The sequence below is a fragment of the Pan paniscus genome, chromosome 1, assembly GCF_029289425.2.
Source record: "Pan paniscus chromosome 1, NHGRI_mPanPan1-v2.0_pri, whole genome shotgun sequence".
NCBI lineage: Eukaryota > Metazoa > Chordata > Mammalia > Primates > Hominidae > Pan > Pan paniscus.
Genome location: NC_073249.2, coordinates 213948032 through 213962445, shown reverse-complemented (window position 1 = coordinate 213962445; position 14414 = coordinate 213948032). Strand labels below are relative to the sequence as shown.

General features: G+C 46.2%; 1 protein-coding gene across 1 annotated transcript; it reads left to right on the top strand.

The window, feature by feature from the left end:
• Positions 1–4408: 4408 nt before the first annotated feature.
• LOC134728940 (PRAME family member 11-like) lies at positions 4409–10983 on the top strand. Its single transcript, XM_063596167.1, has 4 exons — positions 4409–4455; positions 7008–7316; positions 8095–8676; positions 10422–10983. The coding sequence occupies exons 2-4, from the start codon at positions 7024–7026 to the stop codon at positions 10981–10983; spliced, it is 1437 nt and encodes a 478-aa protein (XP_063452237.1). The 5' UTR covers positions 4409–4455; positions 7008–7023.
• Positions 10984–14414: the final 3431 nt, after the last annotated feature.

Genomic DNA, 14414 nt, shown 5'->3' with positions numbered 1-14414 from the left:
CATATTCCTTGCAAGACAACCAGCAAACTTCATGATCAGCATCAAATCAGTGCCTTCTCACTGTCAGTGGGTGGAAGCCTTCATCAATACTTGTAGAGTTTGAAGCACTCATGAACTCACGATCAGACTCTTTACTCAGGGACAGGATGTAAGCCAAGCAAAAGACCTTCCACAGGTGGTGAATTTGGAAGCCTGCCCAATGTGACCTGCAAGTTTTCACTGGCAATATGCAGGTGCAGATATGACAAAGAATAACCATGACCTTTACATCACCCCCAGCTGTTGAGGAATGGGATCCTTTTGACCCTTTCTGTCCAGAGAACCAGGTTGCTCATTTGTGTGGCAACAACATATATGGTCTACTTAACAGAGAAGAAGACTCTGTAAAAAAAAAAAAAATGTTTATTATTAAGTAAGCAAAGAAATGGGAATAGATGTGAGATTATTTGGGGAGATAAAGGAAGTTGAAGGTTTTGAAAGGAAAAATAAGGAGGATTATACAAATTGTTTTGAAAGACTCATACTTGGTCATAAGGATTAAAACCAAAAGGGCATCAGTGCAATGTTAGATAGATTCCTCTTACACCCACTCAATAACCCCCAACATGTTCAGCAAGTCTTAGTTCACTCCCAGGTTCCCATTAAAAACCCAGCTCAACCCTGACCAGCTCCACCCTCACTTCCCATTTGTAATTTTCACATGACTTTATTACAGGACCATCAGGTTCCTATGCCTGCTGCACAGTAGCTTAGCAATATTCTGAGACAGCAGGGTTTGCAGCAGAGAGTTTACTGATCACAAGGTGGCTGAATGAGAAGCTAGGAGGAGATCCTCAAATTCATCTCCCCAAGGAGTACTGAGGGTTTCCAGTGGATGCTGGATAGCAAGGGGCCGGAAAGTTGGGGTAGCGGTAAGAGGGAAGAAGTCAACAGGATGTAGAAACTGCATTCTTTGGTGAGTTGGTGCATTTCAGGGCCCTTCAGATCAGCTGGCATCAGTAGTTTCACTGACATGCAGAACCTGAAAGAATATCTCAGATGAAAAAGTTAATGTTTTGCAATGCTTGAATCGTTGTCTGCAGGGAAGTTAAGGGGAACCGTAATCTAAGGTCTATATGATTTTGGAACAGTAGGCTGCCTGCAACCATGAGGAACCAGGTCAGAGAGCAAGAAGACGTCCTGATGAATGCTGAATGTGTTGCAAGCTTGGTTTATTTTTGTTTCTCTCCCTCCCTTCTTCACTGATTAAATTTATAAAGTTTATCGATGTGGTTTCAATTTCTTCCAAAGAAGCCTTAACCTAAGCCCTGAAACCACTTGCGCCCTCAGTGGCACCTCTCCTCCACCAGAACGAGCATGTAATCTGCTACCTTAGGTTATACAAAATCCCGAAGACCATTCAATACATTGAGATTTTCATTCTGATTTCGTAGGGATGACTCCTCTGTTTTTATAAAGCTTTTTAAAGTATAAAGCATTTTTATATTTTGATGTGGCCAAGGATCTCCTAACAACACTACTTTCAGATTTTATTTTTCTGTCTAATGTCGTAAACAGATCAAATCCTTCCCTGCCTCACACTCAAGACTATGAAGTGCACATATTAGTAAAATACCATCAGTGTTTGTGGAGTTCATGAATGAATGATTTTTTTATTTTTTGACAGAATGTCCCTCTGTCACCCAGACTGGAGTGCAGTGGCACAATTCTGGCTCACTGCAACCATTGCCTCCTGGGTTCAAGCAATTCTCCTGCCTCAGCCTCCCAAGTAGCTGGGTTTCAGGCGCCTGCCATCATGCCCAGCTAATTTTTGTATTTTTGTATTTTTGTAGAGACGGGGTTTCACCTTTTTGACCTGGCTCCTCTTGAACCCCTGACATCAGGTGATTTACTCACCTTGTCCTTCCAAAGTGCTGGAATTACAGGTATGAGCCACCTCGCCCACCCTTGAATGAAAGTATTCTTGACTTCTACCCTATCCCTAACACTGTCAATTTCTTGCTTCACGAACTGAATATAGATATGTGATATGAATGGATATCTGACTCAATCCATTAATCTCGGGAAAGCCAAAAACCCAATGAGGATTAACTGGGTGGAGCTTCACAAATGTAATCATATATTGCTTTTTGATTGGAAGCTAGCAGCGGATACGTGGAGGGGCGTGGGTGGGAGTTGTGATTAGAAAGGTCAATAAAAGCTTCTAAAGACCCACAGGAGAGACCCAAAGTCTTCAAGCCTGGAGTTCCTGCCTGGTTCTTCCTGAGGTCTGAGCACCTTCTAAACTACATCCAGATCTGGTAAGTCACTAATTTCTGTAAGGACACTCCCATCTGACCTACAATCAGTCGGTCTGGGATGGTGACAGTGCAGCCTACGATGGCACAGAGCTATATCCTGTCCTTTTTTTTTCTTCATATGAACAATTTGAAGCTTTGAATGTTTTCCTCTAAATGCAGTTCTGTCTTTATTTCAAAAAAGTTGATTGTGCTTTGGTTTAGGTCATTTCAAAATTCTTGAAGGGAGCAGTGACTCATGCCTTTAACCCCAACACTTTGGGAGGCCAAAGTGGGAGGATCATTTCAGCCCAGGGGTTTGAGACCAACCTGGGCAACATGACAAAAACCCTCCTCTACACAGTGTTTTTTTTTTTTTTGAGGGTGGGGATGGAGTCTCACTGTGTTGCCCAGACTGGAGTGCAGTGGCACGATCTCAACTCACTGCAACCTTTACTTCCCGGGTTCAAGCAATTCTCATGCCTCAGTCTCCATCCTCAGAAGCTGGTGTCACAGACATCTGAAACCATGCCTGGCTAAGTTTTGTATTTTTAGTAGAGGTGGGGTTTCACCACGCTGACCAGGTTGGTCTCAAACACCTGACCTCAAGTGATCCACCTGCCTTGGCCTCCCAAAGTGCTGGGATTACAGCTGTGAGTCACTGGTGCTTGGCCTCTACTTTTTTTTTTAATTAGCTGAGCATGGTGACATGCATCTGTAGTCCCAGCTATTTGGGTGGCTGGTGTGGGAGAATCACTTGAGCCCAGAAGGGTGAGGCTGCAGTGAGCCATGCTTACACCACTGCTGTACTCCAGCCTGGGCAAAAGAGAGAGACCCTGTCCAAAAAAACAAAAACAAAATCAAACAAAAAGGATCTTTGACGTTAATTTTAAACCAATCACATCCTCTTCCACCCAAATGGAGACATGGGTGTGGGGGTGCATGCCTGTAATCCCAGCTACGTGGAAGGCTGAAGCATGAGAATTGCTTGAATCTCAGAGGTGGAGGTTACAGTGAGCTGAGATGGCACCGTTGTACTCCAGCCTGGGCGACAAAGTCAGACTTAGCTTCATCCACACCAAAAAAAATTAGATTATACCACCCAGGTGATCATTAGATACATGAAGATTTCTACTGTGTTTTCTTAGGGACTGTCATCTCTGTCTTTGAAAACTGTTTTAACTCTGAAATATTTTGATAAATTTGACGTGGCCAAGGATCCCTCAACAAAGATACTTTCAAGTTTTTTCTTTCTGTCTAATATCAGGAAGAGATTCAACCCTTCCCTATCTCACACTCAGGACTGTGAAGGACACATATTAGTAAAACTCCATGTTTGTGGAGGGAATCAGTGAATGAGTCCTGGACTTTCACCCTAACCCTAAATCTTTCACTTTCATGGATGAATATCTAATTCCATCAGTAAATCTGGAAGAAACCCAAAAATCCAATCAGGATTAACTGGGTAGAAGTCGAATCAAATGTAGTTCTCTTTCTCTCTTTTTTCTTTTTCTTTTTTTCTTTTTTCTTTTTTCTTTTTTTTTTTTTTTTGAACCTAGCATATTTTCCAGGCTGGAGTTCAGTGGTGTATTGTCAGCACACTGCAACCTCTGCCTCCTGGTTTCAAGCGATCCTCCTGCCTCACCCTCCCTAGTAGCTTGGACTATAGGCGCAGACCACCACAACTGGCTAATTTTTGTAATTTTAGTAGAGGTAAGGTTTTACCATGTTGGCCAGGCTGGTCTCAAACTCCTGACCTCAGATAATCCACCTGCCTCTGCCTCCCAGAGTGCTGGGATTACAGGTGTGAGCCACTTCGTCTGGCCTTGAATGAATGTATTCCTGACTTCTACCCTATCCCTAACACTGTCAATTTCTTGCTTCATGAAGTGAATATAGATATGTGATATGAATGGACATCTGATTCAATCCGGTAATCTGGGGAGAGCCAAAAACCCAATCAGGATTACCTGGGTGGAGCTTCACAAAAGCAATCAGATATCATTTTCTGATTGGAAGCTAGCAGCGGATATGTGGAGGGGTGTGGGTGGGAGTTGTGATTAGAAAGGTCAATAAAAGCTTCTAAAGACCCACAGGAGAGACCCAAAGTCTTCAAGCCTGGAGTTCCTGCCTGGTTCTTCCTGAGGTCTGAGCACCTTCTAAACTACATCCAGATCTGGTAAGTCACTAATTTCTGTAAGGACACTCCCATCTGACCTAGAGTCAGTCAGTCTGGGATGGTGACAGTGCAGCCAACGATGGCACAGAGCTATATCCTGTCCTTTTTTTTTCTTCATATGAACAATTTGAGGCTTTGAATTTTTTCCTCTAAATGCAGTTCTGTCTTTATTTCAAAAAAGTTGATTGTGCTTTGGTTTAGGTCATTTCAAAATTCTTGAAGGGAGCAGTGACTTATGCCTTTAACCCCAACACTTTTGGAGGCCAAAGTGGGAGGATCATTTCAGCCCAGGAGTTTGAGACCAACCTGGGCAACATGACAAAAACCCTCCTCTACACAGTGTTTTTTTTTTTTTGAGGGTGGGGATGGAGTCTCACTGTGTTGCCCAGACTGGAGTGCAGTGGCACGATCTCAACTCACTGCAACCTTTACCTCCCGGGTTCAAGCAATTCTCATGCCTCAGTCTCCATCCTCAGAAGCTGGTGTCACAGACATCTGAAACCATGCCTGGCTAAGTTTTGTATTTTTAGTAGAGGTGGGGTTTCACCATGCTGGCCAGGTTGGTCTTGAACACCTGACCTCAAGTGATCCACCTGCCTTGGCCTCCCAAAGTGCTGGGATTACAGCTGTGAGTCACTGGTGCTTGGCCTCTACTTTTTTTTTTTTTAATTAGCCGAGCATGGCGGCATGCATCTGTAGTCCCAGCTATTTGGGTGGCTGGTGTGGGAGAATCACTTGAGCCCAGAAGATTGAGGCTGCAGTGAGCCATGCTCACACCACTGCTGTACTCCAGCCTGGGCAAAAGAGAGAGACCCTGTCCAAAAAACAAAAACAAAATCAATCAAAAAGGATCTTTGACTTAATTTTAAACCAATCACATCCTCTTCCACCCAAATGGAGACATGGCTGTGGGGGGTGCATGCCTGTAGTCCCAGCTACGTGGAAGGCTGGAGCATGAGAATTGCTTGAATCTTGGAGGCTGAGGTAACAGTGAGCCGAGATGACACCACTGCACTCTAGCCTGGCCGATGAAGTGAGATTCAGCTCCCTCAACACCGAAAAGAATTTCGCCACCTAGGTGATCTTTGGATATATGAAGATTTCTACTGTGTTTTCTTAGGGTCTGTCATCTCTGTCTTTGAAAACTGTTTTAACTCTGAAATATTTTGATAAATTTGACGTGGCCAAGGATCCCTCAACAAAGATACTTTCAAGTTTTCTTTCTTTCTGTCTAATATCAGGAAGAGGTTCAACCCTTCCCTATCTCACACTCAGGACTTTGAAGGACACATATTAGTAAAACTCCATGTTTGTGAAGGGAATCAGTGAATGAGTCCTGGACTTTCACCCTATCCCTAAATCTTTCATTTTGATGGATGAATATCTAATTCGATCAGTTAATATTTAAGAAAGTCAAAAATCCAAACAGGATTAACTGGGTAGACATTAAGAATTCTAATCAAATGTAGCTCTCTCTGTCTCTCTGTTCAATCTAGCCTATTTCCCAGGCTGGAGTGGAGTGGTATAATGTCAGCTCACTGCAACTTCTGCCTCCTGGGTTCAAGCGATCCTCCTACCTCAGCCTCCCTATTAGCTTGGACTACAGGCTGAGACCACTGCATCTCACTGAAATTTTCAATAATGAGGCTGGGGCGGAGGCTCACACCTATAATCCCAGTATGATGGGAGGCCAAGAGGGGTAGATTGCTTGAGACTAGGAGTTGAAGACCAGCTTGGAAAACATAGCGAAATCCACTGTCTTTACAAAAAGTCAAAAAATAAAAGCTGAGCTGGGTGTGGTGATGCATAACTGTGGTCCCAGCTACTTGAGAGGCTGAGGAGGAAGAATCCTTTGAGCTGGAAGGTCAAGGCTGCACTGAGCTGAGATCCCACCACTACACTCCAGGCTGGGTGACAGAGCAAGACCCTGTCAGAAAGAGAGTGAGAGAGGGAGAGAGAGAAAGAGAGAGAGAATGAGAGAAGGGAGGCAGGGAAAGAAGACAAGAAAGAAAGAAGGGAGAGAGAGGGGGAAAGAAAGAAAGAAGGGAGTGAGAGAGGGAAAGAAGGAAAGAAGAAAGAGAGAGAAAGAGAAAGCAAGCTTAAATAATGAAAAGAAAACAAATAGAACCTGTTCTAGGGATGCCCCATGAATGTTCCCAACAAGCTTATTTGTAGGAACTGAAAATGTGGGCATGTAGGCTTGTGACACTCCCATTCCCATTGTTTTAGAAACTTAAGGAATTAATAATTTCCCCCAATGGTAGGAGGGGTTCGCTTTCAGGTTCCTCCACACTCACTAGTCACTGGATGGAACACTGGATAGAAAGGAAGGGCTAGTGGTGGCCCTGCTTCCTCACTCCTTCGGAGACGCTCATGCTGATGCAGCAGAAGCAGAACGCTGGCTTAATGGCCACTGAGTACAGAGCAGAATTGGACTAAACTGAGGGCTCTTTCACCATTGCCAGAGCAGTGACTTTGGCCCTGGGAGAAGATGAGATTGCATGGGCTTGGCCTGAGAGTGATGCCTTTTCTCTGGGTTTGTCCTCTGGAAGTTTTCCCTGCAGATTCATGAAGATGAGCATCCGGACTCCACCCAGACTCCTGGAGCTTGCGGGGCGGAGCCTGCTGAGGGACCAAGCCTTAGCCATGTCCACCCTGGAGGAGCTGCCCACAGAACTTTTCCCCCCACTGTTCATGGAGGCCTTCAGCAGGAGACGCTGTGAGGCCCTGAAGCTGATGGTGCAGGCCTGGCCCTTCCGCCGCCTCCCTCTGAGGCCTCTGATAAAGATGCCTTGTCTGGAGGCCTTCAAAGCTGTGCTCGATGGGCTTGATGCACTGCTTACCCAAGGGGTTCGTCCCAGGTGAGGTGGCCCAGGTGGGCTGGTGGGGAGGGCCCAGGTGTCCAACAGAAGGAACAGCTGGGTCATGAGAAGTGAGGAGGCCCAAGTGGGGGATGGTGGTGGTGAGGAAGCTGAGAGGACTTGGCCATTCACCAGCTCCTCAGGGAAAGCACTGCTCACCACACAAGGTCCATGGAGGTAAGAGGAACCTCTCCTCTAATGGCACTGAAAGGCACCATGAAAAGTGAGAACTGGGCCGGGCACGGTGGCTCACAATGTAATCCCAGCACATTGCGAGGCTGAGGTCAAGAGTTGGAGGCCAGCCTGTCCAACATGGTAAACCCCAACTCTACTAAAAATACTAAAATTAGCTGGGCATTGTGGTGGGTTCCTGTAATCCCAGCACATTGGGAGGCTGAGGTCAAGAGTTGGAGGCTAGCCTGTCCAACATGGTAAACCCCAACTCTACTAAAAATACTAAAATTAGCTGGGCATGGTGGTGGGTTCCTGTAATCCCAGTTACTTGTGAGGTTGAGGCAGGAGAATCATTTGAACCCGGGAAGCAGAGGTTGCAGTGAGGTGACCTCACACCACTGCACTCCAGCCTGGGTGACAGAGGGAGACTTGGTCTCAAAAAAAAAGAATGTGGAAGTGGGCAGGATCCAAGGGGAAAACAGGGTGAAGAAAAGTCAGAGAGAGGGACAAGAAGCAGGGAGGGGAGGAGCTGCTATCCAGGATGTGGAGTTTAAGTTCAGAAATGAGTTCTGAAATTCTCAGTCTCACCTCTATTTTCCCACAGGAGGTGTAAACTTCAAGTGCTGGATTTACAGGATGTCTGTGAGAACTTCTGGATGGTTTGGTCTGAAGCTATGGCCCATGGGTGCTTCCTCAATGCCAAGAGGAACAAAAAACCAGTGCAGGACTGTCCAAGGATGAGAGGACGGCAGCCCTTGACTGTGTTCATAGAACTTTGGCTCAAGAACAGGACTCTGGATGAATACCTCACCTGCCTCCTTCTATGGGTCAAACAGAGGAGAGATTTACTACACCTGTGCGGTAAGAAGCTGAAAATTTTGGGAATGCCCTTCCACAATATCAGAAGCATCCTGAAAATGGTGAACCTAGACTGTATCCAGGAGGTGGAAGTGAATTGCAAGTGGATACTGCCCATCCTGACACAGTTTACCCCATACCTGGGCCACATGAGGAATCTTCAGAAGCTCGTTCTCTCCCACATGGATGTCTCTCGCTACGTTTCCCCAGAGCAGAAGAAGGAGATTGTTACCCAGTTCACCACTCAGTTCCTCAAGCTGTGCTGCCTCCAAAAGCTTTATATGAACTCTGTTTCTTTCCTCGAAGGCCACCTGGACCAGCTGCTCAGGTGAGGGAGAGTGGTGAGCTTTCTCTGCACACCACAGCAGAGCCTGTTACAGTAAACACTAGTGGGCATCTACTGTGAGCCAGCCTATGATGATGAAACAGTGAAGGGGATACTAGAATGTCCATGCATTGTCCTGTTGGCGGCCCTGTCCTGAAATGGGTATCATGCAACCCTCCCAATAGAGGCAGAGGGATCAGCTAGGGGAGATGCTATAGAGAGGCTGCCATGCTAGGAAGCTAGCTACTGGAGGGTTCAGATCTAGTGAGGGTGCCTTTCTGGATTCTTCCTGAGGACGTGTGTCTAAGTTAAGATGAGGAAAATTGGCCAGGGGCGGTGGCTCATGCCTGTAATCCTAGCACTTTGGGAGTCTGAGGCAAGAGGATAGCTTGAGCCTAGGAGTTTAAGACCAGTCTGGGTAACATCCCAAGACCCCTGTCAGAAATGAATAAATAAAAGTAAAAACAAACAAGATAACTTTTTTTTTTCTGAGATGGATTTTCACTTTGATGGTCCAGGCTGGAGTGCAGTTGTGACATCTCAGCTCGCAGCAACTTCTGCCTCCCAGGTTCAAGCGATTCTCCTGCCTCAGCCTCCCGAGTACCTGGGATTACACGCGTGGGCCACCACACCTGGCTAATTTTTATATTTTAAGTAGAGACAGGGTTTCACCATGTTGGCCAGGTTATTCTCCAACTCCTGATTTCAAGTGATCCACCGACCTTGGACTCCCAAAGTGCTGGGATTATAGGCGAGAGCTACCATGCCCAGCCAACAAGATACTTTTTAAGAAGATGATGTGAAGTAGGGAAGTGAAGTGGGCACTGAAGAGGGGAATGCTCAGCAAACCTGCACATGTCAGAAAATCAGCTTTGTGCCCCACAGTTTGGTGAACATGAATGATCCCATCTCTAATTCCCTGTTGTCAAAGTTTCTTTTGAGCTCCAGGTAAATTAATTACCTAGGAAATGTATGATTCTGAAACAGAGGGTCAGGGAGCAGGCACAAAGAATGGTGAAAGTGATAGATGGTTTGCTGATGATACAGGCGTGTCAGGGACGCCTGCAGCCCGCCCACCCCAGCTGATGTTGCAGGATCCTGTCTGGGTTTGTCCTTTATGCCTGCATCTCCACTGGGCTCCTGTGGCCCAGGGATGTGGTTTTCTGCCTGACAGATGAGGAAAGGGAGCTTTAGGGATTCTGTGAACTTGATCCATTCCTATAAATGATGGTGAAATGAGTCAGCCTCAAATGGAATTATTTTTTCTCCTTTTTTTTTTTAGTAGAGTCTCGCTCTGTCACCCAGGCTGGAGTGTAGTGGCATGATCTCTGCTCACTGCAACCTACACCTCCTGGGTTCAAGCGATTCTCCTCCCTCAGCTTCCCAAGTAGCTGGAATTGCAGGCTCCCGCCACCACACCTGACTAATTTTTGGATTTTTAGTAGAGAGGAGGTTTTGCCATGTTCACCAGGCTGGTCTCAAACTCCTGATCTCAAGGAATCCACCAGTCTCAGCCTCCCAAAGTTCTGGGATTACAGGTGTGAGTTACTGGGCCGGGTCTAAAGTGGAATTGACCTCGGTGGCAAAGCTCTTCATCACGCATCATCCTAAGTGTTGACCATCAGGCCATCAGAATGATCCTGGACTTGGGCAAAATGGTCTCCATCCATTACCTTGAAGCCATTCCCCACCACCCTCCACTCACCCCTATGATTCCCGAGAATTAACTTCTTGCTCTCTCTCCCCAGCTGTCTGAAGACCTCGTTAAAGGTCCTCGCAATAACTAATTGTGTGCTTTTGGAATCAGACTTGAAGCATCTATCCCAGTGCCCGAGCATCAGTCAACTAAAGACCCTGGACCTGAGTGGCATCAGACTGACCAATTACAGTCTTGTGCCTCTCCAAATTCTCCTAGAAAAAGTTGCAGCCACCCTTGAGTACCTGAATTTAGATGACTGTGACATCATAGACTCCCAAGTCAATGCCATCCTGCCTGCCCTGAGCCGCTGCTTTGAGCTCAACACCTTCAGCTTCTGTGGAAATCCCATCTCCATGGCCACCCTGGAGAACCTGCTGAGCCACACAATCATACTCAAAAACTTATGCCTGGAGCTGTATCCTGCCCCGCGGGACAGTTATGGTGCTGATGGTACTCTCTGCTGGAGCAGATTTGCTCAAATTAGGGCTGAGCTGTTGAAGAGAGTGAGGGACTTCAGGCACCCCAAGAGGATCTTGTTCTGTACTGACAACTGCCCTGACCGTGACGACAGGTCATTTTATGACCTGGAGGCAGATCAAGACTGCTGTTGAATCCCTGCCTATTTGGATGGATAAGTCAAACGCTTTCTTCTGGACACTTGGAAACTAAAACCTAGGTCTTAGGTACATCCTAAAGGGAGCACAGAACCCATCGTTTCACACATGGGCTCTGAAAGTGGGAAAGGAAAGGTGATCAAGCAGGGGCAGGACTTGGGGGAAATGTTGCCATGGATTTGATGGGACTTTGGGAACCTGTATCCTGTAGAGTCGAAAATGGGAATCTGAATGTCTAGAGTGGAATTCAGGCTTGAGAATACATGAGGGAGTTACTCTTGCATGGATGGTTGTAAAGAAACAATCAGAAATAAAGGAAAACTGAGCAGAATCTGTCTGGTGCCGTCTATTATTAAGTAACCTGTTTTCCAGTTTAAGCCTCAGGAATCTTCAGTTATTGATGGAAAAACAAAAGGCACTGACTGAGTTGTCCAATCAATAAGATGCAGCCCAAGAAAATCAAGGCATTTAAATGAAATTTGGTTATTGTAACCAGTTTCCTCCCATTCTTTTATTTGAGACAGAGTTTCACTCTTGTTGCCCAGGCTGGAGTTTAGAGTGCAATGGTGCCATCTCAGCTGACTGCAACCTCCACCTGGGGTTTAAATGATTCTCCTGCCTCAGCCTCCCAAGTAGCTGGGATTACAAGCATGCACCACCATGCCCAGCTAATTTGTGTATGTTTAGTAGAGACAGGGTTTCCTCACTATGTTGGCCAGGCTGGTCTCAAACTCCTGACTTTGGGTGATTCATGCAAGTAGGCCTACCAAAATGCTGGGATTACAGGTGTGAGCCACTGTGTCAGGCTTTTTTTTGTTTTTGTTTTTTAAAGGTCTCCTGTCACTCAGGCTACAGTGCAGTGGCACAATCATACCTCATTGCAGCCTCAATTTCCTGGGTTCAAGCGATCTTCCCACCTCAGCCTGCTGAGTAGCTAGGACTACAGCTGTGTGAGCCACCACACCTGGATACATTTTTTTAGTAGAGACAAGGCCTCGCTGTCTTCCCCAGGCTGATCTGGAACTCCTGAGCTTGTGATTCTCCTGCCTTGGCCTCCCAAAATGCAGGGAGTATAGGCGTGGACCACCACGCTTGGCTTGGCCTCCTCCAGTTCTTCACTTCTTTAGATGTCTGTTAACTCCTTGTTAGTTGCTGTGGCTGTTCAGTGGGTTAATACACACTAGGTGGACACCAAAGGCCTGGAACATTACTGGGCAAGAACAGTGAGCCAATCCACACGGAAAGCACCTTCTTCTCAGGGTCTTTCACCGCTAGCCAGATGCTGAGACCCTGCCCACTCCTTGTGAGTCTCCACATGCTTCCAGAAGCCTTAGTTGGTGGACGTCAGCTTCACTGCACAAGGAGCCACTCTCTTCCCGCTGCCCTGGAAGGGGATGTCCATATTGTGTATTGGCTGGAGACTCTGGGCAGCATCAACCCTTGCTTGTTCCCCTGATGACCAGCAGCCCTTCTTAAACTGGTTGTAGCCAGTAAAGACAGTCACATTCCCTTTAAGTAAAATACTACAACTATACAGGCATGTAACACTTTTTAAATATTTCCATCTGACATTTTAAAAGTTACATCTTTTTGGGGAGCTAGGTCAGATTGATGAGAGATTTTCTCATAACACCTCCCCTCTCTGTCTATCAAGGAAGAGACTAGTGCAGCGTGTTCTGGAATCTGACATCATCAAAGGGTGGATAACGATCAAGTGCCTGAAGGTGATGAGTGACCTTCCCTGTGCTGAGGAAGCCTGCATAATGGGCACCCAAGTGAAGGATCCTGCTGAGTACTCAGGGGCTGGTGTTGCTGTCAGGGATGTTAGCCAAGAGCCTCAGCTTCCTGTAAAATGAGGATGATGATGTCCAACAGCTTATAGGACCTTGGTAGGATCCAATGAGATGGTTCATGTTTAGGGCTTGGCATGGGGTCTGGCATACAGTAAGATCAATACATCTTGTTCTTTTTTCTCTTCTCAGCAGAAGTCCCAGCATTTTTCATCTTTCAATCTCACCTCCTTTTCCCGATAATAGAGAGGCAACAAGAACTCAGGGCATGTAATGGGGCTCAACTTCTACTCTCTGCCACAATTTCATCATGATTCCCCCAAAGAGCAGAGCCCCAGGAGCCAGCAGGGGGCAGGGTGGGCATTTCTGGACTGGATTCATTCATAATAAGATCAAAATTTCCAATCCGTAAGTCTCGGGAGCCATCTGCTGATAGATCAGACCAGATGGTATAATTGAGTGTTGCAAGGATTATATTTTATGGTGTTTTTAAAAATTTACTATTATGAGCCAGGTGCAGTGGCTCATGCCTGTAATTCCAGCACTTTGGGAGGCTGAGGCAGGTGGATCACCTGAGGTCGGGAGTTTGAGACCAGCCTGAGCAACATGAAGAAACCCCTTCTCTACTTAAAATACAAAAAATAGCCAGGTGTGGTGGCGCACGTCTGTAATTGCAGCTACTTGATAGGCTGAGGCGGGAGAATTCTTTGAACCTGGGAGGTGGAGGTTGCGGTGAGCTCAGACTAAGCCATTGCACTCCAGCCTGGGCAACAGTAGCAAAACTCCGTCTCAAAAAAAAAGATAAAATAAAATTTATTATTATGGCCGGGCATGGTGTCTCACACCTCTAATCCCAGCACTTTGGGAGGCCAAGGCAGCCTCGGGATTTTGAGACCAGCCTTGCCAACATGGTGAAACCCCGTCTCTACTAAAAATACACAAAATTTGCTGGGAGTGGTGGCATTCGCCTGTAATCCCAGGTATTCAGGAGGCTGAGGCAGGACAATCACTTGAACCCGGGAGGAGAAGGTTGCAATGAGACGAGATCGTGCCACTGCTCTCCAGCCTGGGCGACAGAGCATGAAAAAAAAATTTACTATAGTGTGAATACTATTAGAGTATAAATATTTGTGTTGTAATTTACGTATATGAAAGATTAGAACTTTTAAAGAATGCAACGTGATATTTTAAGAATGGTTAATGGCCAGGTGTGGTGGTTCATGCCTGTATTCCTGGCACTTTGGGAGGCCGAGGTGGGTAGATCACGAGGTCAGGAGTTCCAGACCAGCCTGTCCAACATGATGAAAACCTGTCTCTACGAAAAATACAAAAAATTAGCCTGGCGTGGTGACAGGTGCCTGTAATCCCAGATAGTCAGGAGGCTGAGGCAGGAGAATTGCTTGAACCTGGGAGGCAAAGGTTGCAGTGAGCCGAGAATGCACCACTGCACTCCAGCCTGGGTGAAAGAGGAAGACTCCGTCTCAAGGAGGGTGAGAAAAAGAATAGTTAACTTGGTTTGAAATGTCAAAACAAATGAGATTTTGAAAACTAATTTTAAAGACACTGAACAATAATCATTTCTTCTTTAAAATGTATTTAGAACAATACAATTTTAGCTTTGAAAGGAAACATTACAGT

What these genes read in the sequence shown, in the direction of transcription:
- LOC134728940 (XM_063596167.1), top strand. Translation starts at nt 7,024, where the DNA reads ATGAAGATGAGCATCCGGACTCCACCCAGACTCCTGGAGCTTGCGGGG. An exon ending in ACCCAAGGGGTTCGTCCCAG is followed by an intron (nt 7,317 to 8,094) that starts GTGAGGTGGCCC and finishes ATTTTCCCACAG; the next exon opens with GAGGTGTAAACTTCAAGTGC. An exon ending in CACCTGGACCAGCTGCTCAG is followed by an intron (nt 8,677 to 10,421) that starts GTGAGGGAGAGT and finishes CTCTCTCCCCAG; the next exon opens with CTGTCTGAAGACCTCGTTAA.